At 35.1% G+C, this 19,440-nt stretch overlaps 1 protein-coding gene across 4 annotated transcripts in view; it reads left to right on the top strand.

Annotated features, from left to right (window-relative positions):
- CDC27 (cell division cycle 27) overlaps positions 1 to 19,040 on the top strand; it is a 67,345-nt gene extending 48,305 nt beyond the window's left edge. For 2 of the 4 annotated variants that reach the window (XM_087441344.1, XM_087441343.1), the window contains exons 13-20: positions 2,120 to 2,272; positions 3,696 to 3,904; positions 6,305 to 6,422; positions 8,963 to 9,091; positions 15,446 to 15,520; positions 16,326 to 16,482; positions 16,880 to 16,915; positions 17,681 to 19,040. In XM_087441344.1, coding sequence (XP_087297470.1) covers positions 2,120 to 2,272; positions 3,696 to 3,904; positions 6,305 to 6,422; positions 8,963 to 9,091; positions 15,446 to 15,520; positions 16,326 to 16,482; positions 16,880 to 16,915; positions 17,681 to 17,763 — 960 coding nt within the window. In that variant the 3' untranslated portion in view covers positions 17,764 to 19,040. The remainder of the gene's footprint in view (positions 1 to 2,119; positions 2,273 to 3,695; positions 3,905 to 6,304; positions 6,423 to 8,962; positions 9,092 to 15,445; positions 15,521 to 16,325; positions 16,483 to 16,879; positions 16,916 to 17,680) is intronic. The other 2 variants (XM_014789131.2, XM_004432614.3) reach the window with 1 other exon arrangement.
- Positions 19,041 to 19,440: the final 400 nt, after the last annotated feature.

Genomic DNA, 19,440 nt, shown 5'->3' with positions numbered 1-19,440 from the left:
GGATGATTAACATAAAGCCAAAGAAAATTCTAATTTCCAATTTAAATTTTGTCCCCAGTTATCCTTCCAAAGCATTTTCTTCACCACCCCTAAACTTTAAAGAAAAAAAAAAAACCTTTAAGAGACCTATATATTATAGCAAAATTTCTCTAACATAAATTATTTTATTTTTTTTTTCCCCCACCAAAGCCCCAGTAGATAGTTGTATGTCATAGTTGCACATTCTTCTAGTTGCTGTATGTGGGACACGGCCTCACCACGGCCGGAGAAGCGGTGTGTCCCGCGCACCCGGGATCCGAACCCGGGCCGCCAGCAGCGGAGCGCGCGCACTTAACCGCCAAGCCACGGGGGCCGGCCCTAACATAAATTATTTAAAGTTTATAATAAGGTTACTTTGTTGCGCTGTTTACTTTCAGTTCATTTATTCAGTATATGTTTGAGTGTGTATTATGTTCTAGAACTCCCTTCTGGACTCTGTAATACAGCTAGACAGATCATTGCTTGCCTTCATAGAGCTTGCATTCTAGTAAAGAGATGGATTGTAAACCAATAAATGTATAAGGACAGGTAGCAATAAGTCATATGAAGAAAAAATGAAACATGGTAAAGAGATTGGGAGACAGTGAAATATGATGCTGTTTTTTAAAAAGCGTGCTCAGAGATAGAAAGTTACTCCTTCCTCCATGCAAAGATCTAGGGGTGAAGTGTTCGTCTAGGTAGAGAATAGGTACATAGGTAGAAGATACCTTCTAGGTAGGTAGAAGATACCTATTCATGTAATTTTGTGTAGTAAAGAGAAAAGAATTATAGACAGAAAGGCTTATTCATTACCAGAAGACCCATGGTTGGATTATGGTCTTTTGCAGGTACACAGGTAAAAGCTGTGTTTAGCAAGTCCTTTTCAAAATTATTTCTAATTTGTTATTTCACAGGTACTTTAAAATACATGAATTTTGTTGTTTCCCCCTAATTATGGAGCAATGACCCAGATATTCAACTAAAGCCTTTGTTTCAACTTAATGTCATAAGGTTTTGTTTTTCATTTTTCTTTTTCTCTGTGCTACAGTCACTTTTCAGAGGAAGCAATAGATTCTGTAAAATTTGAAACCAAAAGATTTCCAAAACTTGTGTTTGGCTGGTGGTTAGGCCTCTCTTCTCGTAACCAATGCCTATTTGAAAAACTTATCTGTATAACTTTTAAGGGATTTCAGGGAAGTTAGAAATCATCAAGCTAATGCTAGATAATATATGGCCATTTCTTGGAATTAAGTTCCTAGTTTTAGAAATGCTATTTCCATATTTTCTGTCATCTTCATTTCATTAAGAACAGTCCAGATATTCCTCATTCTAAACTAAATTTGACTTTCAGAATTTTGAACTTTTTGAATTGATAAACTAGGGAACTAATTGGTTTTATATGAACTAATTGGTTTTATATAACCCAAAGCCTCCAACTTCAGGGGGAGAGAAACACAGTTCTGGGAGCTGTGATTGTGGTGAGGAAAAAATTTGACCTGATAGCTGAGGAGGGACCCTAAAGTCAAGAGAGCGCTGCAAAGGAAAAGGGAATTACTAGGTAGGGACGACAGTTCCCAGCAGACACGACATTGGTGGATAAGTTCAGTGCTCGACACCATCGAGTTGGTGGCCAGCTGAATCTATTTTTCCCCTAAAGTTTTCAACTCAACCTCTTAAAATAGATTTCGTGTTATAGAAGTCATTCTCAACTCTCACCTTTCCTGAGAGAGTTATTCTGTAAAGCCATTATTAAAACTTGGAAATGTGTTTTTTGAGAATAAAATAATTAACTTGTCCTTTTAAAATTATAATTTTGTATAGATTATTCTTCTGTCTTTTTGATGGAAACTTAAATTTTCTTTACAGAGTTCATGTTCTTACAATGACTTGTGTATAAAAACTAGGTAAAATGTGAATATGGTTACATCAATATTTGACCTACTGTGGAAGGTTGCTCAATTTGGCCTTGTGTTATTACTAATTCACATAAACACTATAAAACAAGGCACCATTTAGGTCCTATGAGAATAGTGCCCAGTGCTCTCCCTATATATGTAAATTGTATCAACTTGTTTTCCTCTTACTAGTTTTTGTATTTCAGGCTGAAAGAATATTCTCAGAGGTTAGAAGGATTGAGAATTACAGAGTTGAAGGCATGGAGATCTACTCTACAACACTTTGGCATCTTCAAAAAGATGTTGCTCTTTCAGTTCTATCCAAAGACTTAACAGACATGGATAAAAATTCACCAGAGGTATGTTAACCGAAACACTTGGTTTATATAGTTATCTTTTGATCACGCTTGCCAAATGGAGATGAACCAAATAATGCAAACACCATTTATTGTCACCCACACTTATTTATTAATTTTTTTTGTGTGAGGAAGATCAGCCCTGAGCTAACATCCGTGCTAATCCTCCTCTGTTTTTTGCTGAGGAAGACCGGCTCTGAGTTAACATCTATTGCCAATCCTCCTCCTTTTTTTTCCCCAAAGCCCCAGTAGATAGTTGTATATCATAGTTGCACATCCTTCTAGTTGCTGTTATGTGGGATGTGGCCTCAGCATGGCCGGAGAAGCGGTGCATCGGTGCGTGCCCGGGATCCGAACCCGGGCCACCGGTAGCAGAGCGCGCACTGTTAACTGCTAAGCCACGGGGCCGGCCCACCCACACTGATTTTTGCACACTTCTCTATAGGCAGAGACTCAGAGAAGAGAAAGTCCTAGAATATATGGTGCAGATTCACAAATAAAAAAATCACAAAGCAGATATTCAGGATTAATTAAGATTTAGCTGTGTAAAAATTGCTGTTTCCAAGATTAGAGTTCATTAAGCAGAAATTATATAGATAGAAAAAAGTGCTAATTTTAAAATAAAATAGTAATTTTAATTGTCATTTTAAGACATAGGCACAATTCATTTACATGCTCCAGTCCTGTAAGAATTGTATTTCAGTGCATCTCAAGAATATTTAGTTCTTTTGTAACATATTTAAATTTAGAATTAAAAGCAGTCAATTCTCATTATTCTCAGTAGTTATGTTCTATAGTCTCCGTGAACAGTGAGTTAGCAAATACTGAACCGATGCTCCTAGGGGAAATACACACATACATATCTCACACAGATTATAATCTTAAATCCTAAAAAACTCATTCTGGGAGATTCTGTTTTCTTTATTTTTCAAAAGAGAGAATGAAGTTCAGAGCGTTGAGGTGACTTGTCTGACGCTGCCCTACAAATAGGTGCCAGAGTCGGAATTCAAACTCTGTCCAACTGGCCCCAAAGCCAGGCCTTTTTACACTACACTACATTGCCCCCTACAGTCTCTATCCTCTGGTCATCTCTATATGAGAGCTGAAACAAGAAGGCAGAGAGTCGCCTTTTTCAACCTCAGCTGAGAACGTGCCTGTTGGACAACTCATACATTGGGTCCTCCAGTGAGCACTGAAGCACCCCAAGTATTGATTTCGGTTTTATAAATAAATTTTAGCAAGTAGACAAATTGGCAAACATGGAATCTGTGAATAATGAGGAACCATATCTATTAAAACTCTTCGGTTTTTGTCTTTCTGTTCTAAGTCATCTAAGTCTGGATTTTAGTCAGAGATTTGGTTTTGTTACAAAAATTAAAACAAAATTTTAATTGTGCATTTGGTTTTTGTTTCCATTTTTTTAAAGGCCTGGTGTGCTGCAGGAAACTGTTTCAGTTTGCAACGGGAACATGATATTGCAATTAAATTCTTCCAGAGAGCTATCCAAGTTGATCCAAATTATGCTTATGCCTATACTCTATTAGGGCATGAGTTTGTGTTAACTGAAGAATTAGACAAAGCATTAGCTTGTTTTCGAAATGCTATCAGAGTCAATCCTAGACATTATAATGCATGGTAAGTGCTCATGAAGTGCAAAGACAGTGTCTTACTGATAAGGCTGATACTCAGTAATTTTTCTTATCTCTTTATTGTTACGAATTTGGTTACTGTTACTTAAAAATGTACATACTGGTTGATAACTTCTAATCAAAATGTTTTTTATGTGGAGTTTATACATTTAACAAACTCTTACATTAACTAATCATGATAGAATACCAGATCCTCATACTCAACAATTTCAACCTTTTCTCCTACTAAACTTTTGCAAATAATTGGTTTTGTTACTTGATTTATTACTTTTTCTTAGAACACTAAAATCGTGATTAGGATAGAAAGTGGTTGGGAAAGTGGAGAGGAATAGTATAATTCACCTGTTGGATAATGGAAAATAAACATTGAAAACTATCCACTAGTTGTTGCTGTTTGGCAGTATCTAGTTTATTTTTTATTTATTTTTCTTTTTTAAAGATTTTATTTATTTATTTTTCCCCCAAAGCCCCAGTACATAGTTGTCTGTCATAGCTGCACATCCTTCTAGTTGCTGTATGTGGGACGCGGCCTCAGCATGGCTGGAGGAGTGGTGCCTCGGTGCACACCCGGGATCCGAACCCGGGCCGCCAGCAGCGGAGCGCACGCACTTAACCGCTAAGCCACGGGGCCGGCCCGTATCTAGTTTATTAAGTTTATTAAGAGCTCAGTGTACCAGTTTATTAAGTAATGTCTCTCTTTAGGAAGTTATTACCTGGCTCATTGTTATCAAATGAAGAAGACATAGAAAAGTTTGTTCTTATTTCTGCCTCAGCACCTTACCTACTGCTGACATTTTATTCTTGACTGACTTAAAAGTTTAAATATCAAGAAATGTAATTCTGATATCATAACTCTATGGTAGTTTTTATGTCAGACATGGTTTTTTTATCTTTTGGGTTAATCATTACAGCAGTTGAATTTTATAATTCTATTTGCCACTAAATCTGAAGCACTAGATTACTAAAATATATTTTTTTGTGTGTATATATTTTTTAGTGGATTATATCTCATTTCTAAGTAGATACATTGCCTGAAAGATGGCCTGATAAGTGCTAGTTTCTGCTGGCTGACATATTAAACAGTCAGCATTGCCAACACCACCTTCTCTTCACATAAGTATAAAGTTCTCTGTAATATTTCAAGAACTCAGTTCTTAGTAGGACTTGTGTTGTTTTTTAAATGTGTGGTGTCTGTTCTGCTGTATTGAAATAGTTGCATTCTTAAAAAACCTTACCATATCAAAAATTGTTATAAAAATAATTGTTTCAATTAGAGAAAAGGAGGAATATTCAGATTGGCAAAGTTTTACTGAGAAGAATTTAAATATTGAGGTATTTAGGTAACTTTAATTATCTAACTAAACACTAAGCAAATTTATTATTCCAACTCCAAAGTAAATAGTCTTTCTTTTGTTATCTCCACCTTCACCATTATTAGCACAGAGCTTTTTATACTTTTTCTTCACCTCTAACACCATTATAATGATAAACAAAGCCATTCAAATAAAGCAGATAGATTTTGCTTTTTTTCTTATTCATTTGGTGCTTATTTCACATCATCATTATCTATAGTCGAGAGGTCTCCTTAATGTAAGTCAGTCACACTATACTCACTTGATGTTTTGAAAATTCAGGAGAAATACCTGTATATCAACTTAATATACTATTACATAGCCTTTAAAATTTTATAATTTTGAAGTCTATTTGAAGCCTTTAAAAATAATTTTGAAGTCTATAGCGGAGTGTTTTTCATACAATAAGTGGGGAGAGAGGAAGCAGAACATGACAGTATGCATACTGCAATTGTAATAATATAAAACATATATGCATTTGGACAAAGAATATGGAAATAGCATTGTTAGGAATTTAGGGTTTAGAATCATAAAGGAAGGATCTGGTTAGAGTCTTTATTAGCTGTGTAACTTTGGGCAAGTTATTTAACTTCCCTAAGCCTCAGTTGCCTTATCTGAAAATGTAAATGATAACGTACCTCTTTCCTTGGTTCCTCATAGGATTAAATGAGATAATTCACATAAAGAATTTAACGAAGTTATTGGCACACGTATAATAACCACTCACTAAAAATTAGCTCTTAAATCGAGATGGTAGTGGTGGGTTTAAGGATGTACTTTCTTTTTTTCCCCTTTGTCATAGTTTTATTTGATTTATTGATTGATTTGATTTATTGTTTTTACTTGTAAAAGCGACTTGTCTAAAATACTTTATTTTTATCATGACTGACAATTTTTGCCTCCCCTAAGACCACCAGTATTTTTCTACTGGTTTTTTAAAATGCCCAATTCCATACATATCCTTTTATTAGTTGAACTAAATTAGCAGCCAAAAGTTCATGTCCCTAAAATTATACTTTATTTTATACTTTTAGGTATGGTTTAGGAATGATTTATTACAAGCAAGAAAAATTCAGCCTTGCAGAAATGCATTTCCAGAAAGCACTTGATATCAACCCTCAAAGTTCAGTTTTACTTTGCCACATTGGAGTAGTAAGTAGCTTTCTAAACATTGTTCACTGAATCTCTTTTTTGAATTGTGTTTGTTATTGACTTAATGGCTATAATGAAAATTAGGGCTTTTTGTTATTGTTGTTATTCTTGAAACAATATCTTGGATTCTTTTTTTTTTTTTTTTTTAACATTTTATTTATTTATTTATTTTTCCCCCAAAGCCCCAGTAGATAGTTGTATGTCATAGCTGCACATCCTTCTAGTTGCTGCATGTGGGACGCGGCCTCAGCATGGCCGGAGAAGCGGTGCGTGGGTGGCCGCCAGCAGTGGAGCGCACCACTTAACTGCTAAGCCATGGGGCCGGCCCTCTTGGATTCTTTTACAGCCAAAAATATCGCCTTTTTACTTGGCAAAAAGAGAAATCGCTGGAGCACCCTCATCCCTTGAGCAAGGCACTTAATTTGTCTGAGCTTCTCTTTTATGAATGACAAGTAATACCACCTTGCCTACCTCATAGGGTTGTTATAAGACTCGCATAAGATAACTTCATATATTTGGTGGGGGGCCTTTTCTTTTTAGTGGTGTCATAATAGTTTATAACATTGTGAAATTTCAGTTCTACATTATTATTTGTCAGTCACCATATAAATGCGCCCCTTCATCCCTTGTGCCCACCTCCCAACCCCCTTCCCCCTGGTAACCACCAAACTGTTCTCTCTGTCCGTGTGTTAGTTTATCTTCCACATTTGAGTGAAATCATATGGTGCTTGTCTTTCTCTGACTAGCTTATTTCACTTAACATAATATCCTCCAGCTCCATCCATGTTGTTACAAATGGGACGATTTTGTCTTTTTTTTTTTAATTTTTTTTTTTTATTGATGTCTTAAGATTTTGTCTTTTTTTATGGCTGGATAACTTCATATTTTTGAAATCACTTTCCCATGTTAACATTTAACTCCTAAATTAATTAATTAATATGTTAAGGCAAATGGTTCTCTGTGTTTAAGCCTCTGAGTGATATAGGTGTGTCAGAACTAATTAAAATTCTTATAAGGTGATGTGGATCACCACATTTATGTTTATATTTTTTAAATGTATCTGATAATAAGTTGTACTTTGAAAGGAGAAAAGGTATGTTTGCTTTTTAAAATCTTTTGTGTATTAGTTTCTCTGTAGCATGGTACCTTGAGTTCTTGTTCTTGCCCTCCCACCCCTCTCTCCTTCTCTCTTTCCCTCTCCTGCCCCTGTTTCTTTCTCTCAGCAAGTTTGGCTTTTGTGGGAATGGGCATACAATATAAGGAAATTATGTTATTTTGGAATTTCACTGTTCATTTTGGGGAAACAATTCTAGTTCTTTATAATTTTCTTAAAAATTGACATGGTAACTTCTTTTATAGTTAGATGCTATGCAAAAAATACAGAGAAAAATATATGGACTTAAAATTTTTTTTCATCACTTTGCCTAAGATAAGCCAGTCAAACTTGAGTATCTCTTGATACCTTTTAGTGAAGTCTGTCATTTTTTAAAGTAGACTTTCTCCTGAAGTTATTGTGGAACAGATCATTTTAGAATTTTGAGTGGTTTATTTGAAGGAGTTTTCGGATAAGAGAGTGCTTTTCTCTATTAGGGAACTATTTAGGATTTCAATTCTGTGGGCAGACTATTTGGCCACATGCTGTAATAACCTTCTGCACAGATCATTGCATAGATGAATATAGCAACCAGATGCTGGCAGTACCTACTCTCATATTCTTGTTACAGCGATATTTGTTTAAAGCTCCACAGCCATATCCATTCACTCTACTTTATTTTTAACATATAATTCGTCCAAGGAGGAACACAGCAGAATATGAGTATATACACATGAATGAATAGTGAGGCTTGGGTTGTTTTTTTTATTTTAAGTTATTTAAAGTAAATTATTTACTTACCAGTATTACAGATCAAGAGTTTTCAAATATGTAAAGCAGAAGAATTATTTTTAAAATAAATTACTAAAATAGGTAAAAGTGTAATTGTTCTGAGTGAAATAGGGTTGATAAAGGTTTGGAGCCAAATCTTCTAGGGGTTCTTTGAACAATTTTGAAAAGCCTAATATTTAGAGGACCATAATAAACCTGTTGAAATGTGAGTATCATCTAGCTAAATAGTACCAATTTTCTTGTGAAGGGAAAAACCAAAGTTTTTCTTGTCTTTTAGACTTTAAGTTAACGAAATACCTGCTCTGAAGATAGAATCTTGATTATCGTTATGGGTACATAATGATAGCTGGGGTACCAAAGGACCTAGGTTCTGATTCCAGAGCAAGTTATTTAACATCTCTGGACTTCAGTATTCTCATCTTCAAAAGTAAAAGTGTTGAACTAGAATTGGAAGAGCTTTTAGAGTTAATCTATTAATAGTTTGGTACATCAATTACTAAGCCCAGTTAACCCAATGGACCATCCAGTTAGACTATACAACCTTATCTCTAGTAGTTTTATTATCTTGATGTTGATTTTGAGTCATATTATTTGGTTCTCACTTTTCTTCATAAATATCAAAAAGAAACATTAATAGGATCTTTATTTCTTATAGGTTCAGCATGCACTGAAAAAATCTGAGAAGGCTTTGGATACCCTGAACAAAGCCATTGTTATTGATCCCAAGAACCCTCTATGCAAATTTCACAGAGCCTCAGTTTTATTTGCAAATGAAAAATATAAGGTAAGATATATATCTTAATGGTATTCAGCACTATATTAGCTTAAGTTTTGCCCCTTTTTTTAATAAACAAAAAGTTATTTATACTTTAATTTTTATCTCAATTCATTTTCCCCATTTTCAAAAGCTGTTTCATTTTCTTTACGGTTTTATTTCTTCATGAAATCCTCATAGGAAGGATGGATGTGTGGATATTTAGGAATATGTGGTTATCCCTTATAAATATTCTGTATATAGAAAGACAGTTTTTCCAACCTCTTAGGACCAAAATATGTGAACAAGTGACAAATGAATGTGTGTGCATTATTCAACAAATATTTATTGAGTATCTGTTGCATATCAGGCACTAGAAATATAGTGGCAAGCAAAGCAACCACATTTCCTGCCTTTGAAGAGGTTACCATCTAGTACCCTTCTAGAGGGAGAACAGACAGTAAGCAAATAAGCATAAAAATAATACATGTCAAGTTCGTAAAGGAAAAGTATAGTGAGATATGAGACCTTATATCAAGGAGACTAGGTCTAGTCTGATGTCTTTCTCTCTTTACTTCTCTGATTTTCAAATTATGGAGTGGAGCTGTAGCCTGAAAAAAAAATCGAGGAAAGAAGATAAGGAAAATTGAGGAAGAGAAAAGAGGCTAAAGTGACATGGGATTTTTGTTATCATCTACTCAATCATAAACCATGAATCCAAAGTTTTGATTTAAAGTTCAGGTTACTTTTTTAATAAATGCAGGCTCTTCTTACTAAAAGGAGTAAAAACTTACCAAAAAAATACCCAAAATTTAAGTGCACAGAAAAACTTGGGCAAATATTCCATTTTAGTCGATTCTTTCCCTAGAAATCTAATCTTCCAGTACACATTGAAATTTGCTGAAACTGAAAAATACAAAAACAGTGATAAGCTCGTAACTATTTTCAAGACTAATAAAGATATATAAAAGGATCAAATGTATAATTTACTCAGTAATTTTCATCTATTCAGTAATGCTTTTAGTCTTACTGTCTTTTTCCTTATGAAGGAGTGGATGTCTAGTCCTACTGTTTTTGTCCTTTTAAAAAAGCTGCTTTTGGGGCTGGCCCAGTGGTGTAGTGGTTAGGTTCACTCACTCTGCTTCAGCGGCCCAGGGTTCACAGGTTCAGATCCCAGGTGCAGAGCTACCCACTGCTTAGCAAGCCATGCTGTGACAGGCGTCGCACATATAAAATAGAGGAAGATGGGCACAGATGTTAGCTCAGGGACAATCTTCCTCAGCAAAAAGAGGAGGATTGGCAACAGATGTTACCTCAGGGCTAATCTTCCTCACCAAAAAAAAAAAGCTGGGGCTGGCCCCATGGCGTAGCAGTTAAGTACACACGCTCCACTGCTGGTGACCCTGGTTCAGATCCCAGGCGCACACCGAGGCATCGCTTGTCAGGCCATGCTGTGGCGGCGTCCCATATAAAGTGGAGGAAGATAGACACAGATGTTAGCCCAGGGCCAGTCTTCCTCAGCAAAAAGAGGAGGATTGGCGACAGATGTAGCTCAGGGCTGATCTTCCTCACACACATACACACAAAAAAGCTGCTTTTAAAGATTTTATTTATTTATTTTCCCCCCCCAAAGCCCCAGTAGATAGTTGTATGTAATAGTTGCATTTTTTTTTTAAAGACTTGATTGTGCTTTTAAATTTAATAAACATTTTTCAACTTTTAACTTGCTCTTTGAGGTACTGTAATTATAATTCAACATTTGTTTTCATGTTTTTTTCTTTCATTGTACTTCTTTAGATATGTGATCACATTCTTCAATTGAAGGATTTTATTCAATTTATTATTCTTAAAGCCATTTTAATGTCAACACACCTACCACGTATGCCTTATGAATCAGTCCGGTACTTGCTTCAAGAAGCCCAAGTTCTAATCTGACCCGTTGTTCAAGCTATGATAGCTATAGCCGTTTTTGAGTACCAACTTGAGACTTGACTAAATTATAAGACCTACTTTGATGCATGGATTGGATATAGGTATATCCAATATACCTATATTAAAATAATATAAAAAGGGGCATGAGGAAAAGTCACTGGTTGCTTCTGAAATGTCTTCGCTCCAAAATGAAAATCAAATGGTGTTAGAGGGCTACCTCAACCTCTCTATGACAAAAACATTGCTAGATACCACCCTGTTTAATGTGTTGTATTGATATCTAATCCTGTAAGTCTTAAGTCTTTTAGGACGAAAATGAGAACTCTTATGCTATATTACACACTATTTCTCAATGAGTCTTTGTAATTAGATTATCAGAGGGAGGGGGAGGCATGACAGATGTATGAAATTTTGCTAACCATTATAACATGCAGTCATAGAAAGAAAACACATATCAATTCTGAACTGTGTGTAGTGTAGCAGTGTAGAGGGATTGGGGTTCATCATCCTGATTAAGATTTCTTTAAAGCAGTGATTCTCAAAGTATGGTCTGGGAGTTTCTGGAGGGTCCCCAAAAATCCTTTTAAAAAGTCCACAAGGCCAAAAGTATTTTCATAATAATATTTAAGTGTTATTTGCCTTTTTCACTCTCATTCTGTCTTGAATGTACTGTGGAATTTTCCAAAAGCTACATGACATGTTATCAGATTGAATGCAGAAGCAAATAAGAGAATCCAGCTATCTTCTATTAATCAGAGATTTGCAAAAATGTTAAGCAATGCCACTCTTCTCGCTGACTTATTGTTCTGAAAAGTTGTTATTTTTCATTAAAAAAACATGTTAACATTTAATGGGTTTATTGTTACTTTTAAATTGATGATGGATAAATATTTTTTAAACTTTTCAAGTTTTAATTTTTGATATGGTAAGTATTGATAGCTATAACCCACATTAACAAAAACTCCTTTGGGTTCCTCAATAAACTTAAAGATGTAAAGGAGGTCCAGAGACCAAAAAGTGTGAGAACTGCTGCTTTGCAGTATTGAAATCAGTGTCAGGCTTCTTCTGTGTGATACAGGCTTCATCAGTCCTTATCAGTAAGTTTGACGGGTAACTTGAGTAGTCTTAAGTAACTAATATCCATGACCACATTTTGATTCGATACTCTATTCTTTCATTTTGGTCTCTATTCCATGTATGTTTTACAATAGTTAACACTATGGAAGGAGAAAAGAACAGTCTACCTCTTAGAATTATCATGTGTAGTAAGTCTGCCATTCCCTGACATGCAGGTGTGATTCTTAGACTCATTCAACAGTCCTTTGAGTTGCTTTCTTTTGGGTTGCCAGCAGTTAGGAAGAGGGTGAAGTGTTAAGGATGCACCAGAGCCCCCTACATGCTTGTGTAAAAAACATAGCGTTTTATTTAAAAAAATAACACTCCCCACGAAAGTGTGTGTGTGTTGCCTTCAGTCTTCTTTTTATTATAGAAAATTTCAAACGTCACTATGATATAGTGAATCTCTGTGAACCTACCACCCAGCTACTTTCACACTACTTCCCATGAAAAGGTTTTAGATAAATCTTTTATTTTAGACAATGCCAATAAAAATTTTACAAAAGCCAAGAAATTACATTTGGCTTTAGGTTAAGGGGGGAAAATATATTAAACTTTTTTGGAACTGTAAAATAGGATTGGTTCCTTATTCTTTATACTCTTTTTAGAGAAATAAAGCTAAAGTCTTATACCAATCGATGAAGAAAGAAATCCTCTTAAGTTACCTAAATTTCACAGTCCTCTGATACTTTACTAACCCACTATCTTTGATCACTGCTTTATTCTTTATATCTTTGTGGGGGTTTTTTTAATGAAGGTAATATGCTTGTTACAAAAAAAAAATTTAAATAATATAAAAGTACAAAAAATACAAAGTCAAATGCGCCTCAGAAATTTACCTTCCAGGGAGGAGCCCTTTTAACAGCTCAGATCATACTTCTCCAGATCTTTTTCTCATTATATGTATATTTTTGAATTGTTCCTAACAAAGTAGGCTTATACTATTGTGGTAAGCAGAATAATGGCCCCTCAAGGATGCTGATGTCCTAATCCTGGGTACCTGTGAATATGTTACCTTACATGGCAAAAGAGACTTTGCAGATGTGATTAAGGATAAGGACCTTGAGTTGCAGAGAGTATCCTGGATTATTCAAGTGGGCCCAATTTAATCAGATAAATCCTTAGAAGTGGAGGATCTTTCCCATCTACAGTCAGAACCAGGATGAGAAGGACTCAACCTGCCTTGGCTGCCTTTGAAGATGGAGGAAGGAGGCTACAGGTCAAGGAATTCAGGCAGCCTCCAGATGCTCAGAAAGACAGGGAAACAGATTCCCTCCAGAAACGAAGGCAACCATGCCAACACCTTGATTTTAGCCCAGTGAGACTCATATTGGACTTCTAACCCATAGAGATGTAAGATTAAAAATTTGTCTTGGGCCGGTCCCGTGACTTAGTGGTTAAGTGCGCACGCTCCGCTGCTGGCGGCCCGGGTTCAGATCCCGGGTGCACACCAATGCACCGCTTCTCCGGCCATGCTGAGGCCGCGTCCCACACACAGCAACTAGAAGGATGTGCAACTATGACATACAACTATCTACTGGGGCTTTGGGGGAAAAATAAATAAAATTATTTAAAAAAAAAAAATTTGTCTTGGTTTAAGCCATCAAATTTGTGGTAATTTGATATGACAGCAATAGAAAACTAATACAACTACACATACTACTTTACAACTTGGCTTTCTTCACTTAACACTTCTATGAATAGATACTTTGTATTTATCTTTTTTTTTTTTAACCTAACTTACATTGGATTTTGTTTTACTACAAAGAGATATAGAGAAGAAAACAAAAAGTAGATAACCTCTGTGGACATTAAAGGAAAAAAATATAATATTTGTAATGTTAGAAAATTGAAAAAGTAGAGAAAGCTACTGAGTAAAAAATAGAACCATCCCCTCCCCAAAAGTAAAACATTCTCACCTTGTTTAGGGGCACATATGTATTGATTTCTTCCAGAAAAAAAAAATTATGCATATGACCACATAAATATAAGTATAAAATATTTATGCAAATATCTACATAACTGTGTGTGGTATGTATGTTTTGTTACAAAAGAAATAGTACTATACATACTCTCTTGCATCTTGCTTTTGCTTTTTTTTTTTTCTTAAAATTACAATTGAGCACCTACAGATCTGGTGTTCCATAGAGGATGGACTGTAATTTATTTAACTAGGCCATGATTAGACACACTTGGATTGCTTATAGTGTTTTGCAATAACATGATGGGTTGAATGTTCTTATAAAGATGATTTAGTGAACTTTTTTGAGTATATCCCTGGGACAAATTCCTAGCAATAGGGTTGCTGAGTCAATGGTTAAAAGCAGTTTTTAACCTAATAGATACTGTTAAATTGTCCTCACAAACAGGTTGCTTCAGTTTACGGTTCCATCCTCAGTGATGAGAATACCAGATTCTCCTCACTTATGGTAACTTTATGCAAAGTTAAATTATTTTTATGTTTGTCCATTTGCTAGGTGAAAAATGCATAGTTTCTTTTGGGGAGCCAACTTTAGTTTTAATCTTAATATCTTTCTTTTAAATAAAAATCTGATTCTCCTATCTTTCTTCTCAATCTCCCCAACCCTTTAGCAATGGTCAGAAGATTACTAGACAGTTTTAACTCAATTCAGAGGGTTAAATTTTAGGCTTTTCATCATTAGTTGAAATGGCAGGTTGGTTGTAGTGCTTGAAAAGCTTTAGTGCTTTCATTGGGGAGAATGCCTATTAACAGAACTTTGGAATTGTTTTGTTCTGCAACAAGTCTTAAAACTCTTTCACACACAATATGATAGAGTATTGTTATTTTAAATAAAATTGAAAATTGAATTTAAATTAAAATAAAATTTAAAATAAAAAGCAGGGATTGTTGCCACCTGCATGTATGTGTGTGTTTTCACTGTACTCTGGTGAATTCCTGTCGTTTCTTAGTTCATAAGCATTTTTCATGCATTTTATTTTCACAACAACAAGAATTATTGCAATAAGGAAGGACATTGAGGGCCGGCCCCATGGCTTAGCGGTTAAGTGCGCACGCTCCGCTGCTGGCGGCCTGGGTTCGGATCCCGGGCACGCACTGACGCACTGCTTCTCCTGCCGTGCTGAGGCCATGTCCCACATACAGCAACTAGAAGGATGTGCAGCTATGACATACAACTATCTACTTTGGCTTTGGGGGAAAAAATAAATAAATAAAAATTATAAAAAAAAAAAAGAGGTACATTGATTAAGATCTAGTAAGCTTTAGTTAAGATGATTTGGGAAATCAAATAAAAACACTTGCTTAGTCAAAACTTTGTAAAATTTTGCTACTCTGTTTTTCTTTGCTTTTTTCAGTCTGCTTTACAAGAACTTGAAGAATTGAAACAAATTGTTCCCAAAGAATCCCTCGTTTACTTCTTAATAGGAAAGGTAAAGATTGGGGCCATGGTCCAAAAGTGTGACTTTCGTAACAAATATTAACTTTTAAGAATAAATGTAATACTTCTTGTGCAACATCTATTGAGCAAATTCAATTAGAGCTCTGAAGTAAATGCTCTGGAAATAAAGAATGGATTTAGTTTTAACATTTAAAAGATAATATCCTAATGAAAGAGCAAGAACACACCCCATAATCCTAACCTAACTATGGTTTTGGAAGTATATTAGCTCTTGCAACCACAGGCCAGTAATGAGTTCATAACTGAGACTCCCTCGTGGAAAGCCCTTAGCTTCCAGTTATCAATAAAATACTTAGATATCCCCCCAAAGAAGAAAATTAAAATCACTGTGTTGTCTTAATTAGAAGAAATGGCTTCCAAGATTTCCAAGGCCAGACTAGTAAGGACTTTACAGACTGGGCCCCTAGATGCCACTTGGTTAAGGTAGCTGGGAAGAGTGGACAGGTGTTGAGAGTTGATATAACTCGTTTAAAATCAGTGTAAATGAATGCTAATCAAGCAGCTTATAGTCCATTTCTTTCCATTGTCATTGTTCCAGAGTGTGATTTATTGGAAGCTCACTACCTGAGAGAGGCAAGGAATTCTGAAAATAATATGTGAATATATGAAAAGGAACTCAAAAGTTGGTATGAGTTCTTCTATAGGATGAAAATGTCCTCATCAGAATGGCTTTATAGCACATAAATCAGGAGCCTAACTTAAATTATAAATGTTTAGGATTTTATAGTAGAAGCTCACAACTTAATGAAAAATGTAGTGCTGCTGTTTATTTTTAGGTTTACAAGAAGTTAGGTCAAACGCACCTCGCCCTGATGAATTTCTCTTGGGCTATGGATTTAGATCCTAAAGGAGCCAATAACCAGATTAAAGAGGCAATTGATAAACGCTACCTTCCAGATGATGAGGAGCCAATAACCCAAGAAGAACAGATCAGTGAGTATTATTTGTATGAATTAGGTTTGCATGTGGTTACTCAAACCAGAGAGCTAGTGAAACACCACATCAGAGTTAGGTAAGATGGAACAGATATTTCTTTATGACATGGAATAAGCACAGAAACTTTTTTGAGTATTTAGAAAGGTACCTTTTGCATAAGGATTTATGGGCTGCTTTTTTATTTTTCTAACCATGGTATATTCTTTATACCAAGTGGAATTTTAGGAAAATTAAACAGGGTGATATAATAACAAAGTGCATATGGAGTCAAGTAAGTAGTCTCTGTTCTGGATCTAGTTTGCTGTGTGATTTTGACAAATCCATTGCTGATTTTTACCTGTGTCTGAATTTATGTTTGCATATGTAACTAATGCCTGCCTTATCTGCTTCATAGGAATGGAGTGGGGGAAAATAGATGATAGATGTGATGGTATGTTGGAAACATTATACGTGCTAAGTGAATGAATAATAAATTTGTGCACATTTTAAAGTATTGACAGATCTGTAGTAGTGGCTGTTTAAATTCTGAGTAGTTCTTGCAAATCCAAAATCCAAAAATATAGCTAATATATATATATTGAGCGATCAAGAAAAGAGGAGGAAACAAAGAATTACAGTTTAAGGCAGTACTCTATCCCTAAATTGAGTATGTATCTTAACCGGTGAGAACCAAGATTTAATGTATCAATATTTTTTAATAAGATAATTGAGAAACTTCTGATGAGATGAACTAAAATGCCTTTGTTCCAGAACACTTGGTGAAAGACTTTAATTAAAATTTAAAATTCCTACAATCCCAATAGCCCTTTTTAAACTGAAGGTTATATTGCATATTTCTTTGGACTAGCAAGGATTATCCCCAAAGTGGAGTCAACGACTAGAGGGAATGTCAGTCTTTTTTTAACGTCTGGAAGAATTAGTTCTAATTCCTAGTGTAAGAATAAGGAATTCGTTAGGGAGAGGCAGTTTTAGTAGTTAAAACTCTTAAAAGCTAAATGCAATAAACTGATCTTCTCGGACATGCTGTAAAATAAGGAACTTGAATTCCATTTTATTGAAGGATGTCAGGATTTTTAAGGGTCTTTATTTAAGGTCTCATCTCTCTGAATATAATAGTTTTCCTTACTTGTTTTCATGAACCAACAAGAAATATTTGTCAGATACCTTACTGTGGACTTTTGTTTTATTTTTAAAGTGGGAACAGATGAATCCCAGGAAAGCAGCATGACAGATGCGGATGACACACAACTTCATGCAGCTGAAAGTGATGAATTTTAACTTCTGGAAATCAGACTTTTGCAACTGGATGTGTGACTAGTGCTGACATGTTCTTGTCCTTCCATATACTGAGTCTTCACTCTTGAGCCGGCAGTGTCATCATCCATCACTTATACCATGAGTGTGCCACTTTCATTGGACCCTGACTGTACACAGAATGAAAGGCAGTGCAATATTTAGCTGCTAACAAGACTGGCTCTTTCACCAGTATGAATGACAATTTAGGGGGGTGGGGTGGGGAACTTTCTTTTCTTTTTTTTCTTTAATCTACCTTTGTTGGAAAGCTATCATGGAAGGAAGAGTTATGTTTTATCTTGAAGGAACCATTAGATATGGAAAATAGTGATAAACCAGAATTTCTTGGTCATTTTTTTCAAAAATTTGTTTTTATTTGGTTCTGTTCCTGATAAACAGAGTGACCTTCATTTCTAGGTTCTTCAAGAATGGTGTTAGCAAGTGCCAGATGGAACAATAAAAGACATTGCCTATAACAGAGTAACTTGATTGCCAAGGAATGTAAATTACCTTAAACTTGCAGTGTCTCCCATAAACAAATGTCATGGGCATATTGGGACTCATGTAGGAATCAAATATCCCTCCATACAGTGTACACTTCTTCTTGGCAAGAATGCTTTAATGTCTAACCAAGAATTTTAATTTATTCATCTTGCTTCAGAGTGTTGATCATTGTTGTCTTGGTATTGCAAACTTTAAAGTTGGTCTTTACCATATTGCCTCTTCTCTTTGAGCTCTGTGGGATCACCTTTAACATTAAGAGATGATAGAGTGGTTGCTGACTGAAAAGCCAAAACAAGGCCCTTAATAACCATTTAAGTTCACCTTAAGAATCAAAATGAGAACACTAAAGTGGAGAGACTTTAAGAGATCATGATAGTGAAAGCCTTAATACAATCAGAATTGTACCATAACCTTGAATCTATATTTGTTCAAGACAGTATCTCTTTGACTTTTCTAAGTGTTTAAGCAGAGTGTAAGAATGTGTGGTTACCTTTGGTTGAGGTCATTTCCATTCTTTTTGGCTCTCTGCTTCAAATTACTTTCAGTAGTGTGAGTCACGAAAACATTTACTGAGAGTGATTGGGTAATTTTTAGCTGCAAAAAAAAACCCGTTCTTATGAAGGAGATCAGTTGTCTCCTGAGTTTGTCATAATATAGGTTGGTGTCTTTGGGTAATGGCCACAATTTTAAAAGATCTAATTATGCATAATAAAATGAAAATTATTGGAATTTCACAGTAACAGATTTAAAGTCTTAAATTGTGTATCTCCTTTATTGTAATGAAATTTTTAGACAAACTTTAGTTGTTCACATTTTAAGTGCCAATATCAGAATATAAAAAATTATAGTTTCTTATGAATGACAGGCCTACAGTTATTACTTTGGATTATTTGATGAAGGACAAACTTATCTACTAGTTACCTGTATTTGTTAGTCAAACTGTGAAAATAAGGTGGATTACATAAGATGTGAAAAAAATTTTAGCCTATAGACTCAGTAATTTTCTATCATTTACTGTTAATCTGCTTATTTGAATGTGGGTTAGATACCATTATAAATTAATTCAAGTCAGATTCTTAGATTAGGTATTGGGTACCAGAGAAGTATTTAACAAAATTTCCTACCTAAATCTATGTATATGTGCTGCCTAAAAAAATA

Source organism: Ceratotherium simum, chromosome 16 (assembly GCF_057802395.1).
Source record: "Ceratotherium simum simum isolate JZ-2026a chromosome 16, ASM5780239v1, whole genome shotgun sequence".
Taxonomy (NCBI): Eukaryota; Metazoa; Chordata; class Mammalia; order Perissodactyla; family Rhinocerotidae; genus Ceratotherium; species Ceratotherium simum.
This window is presented reverse-complemented; position numbering and strand designations above follow the sequence as displayed.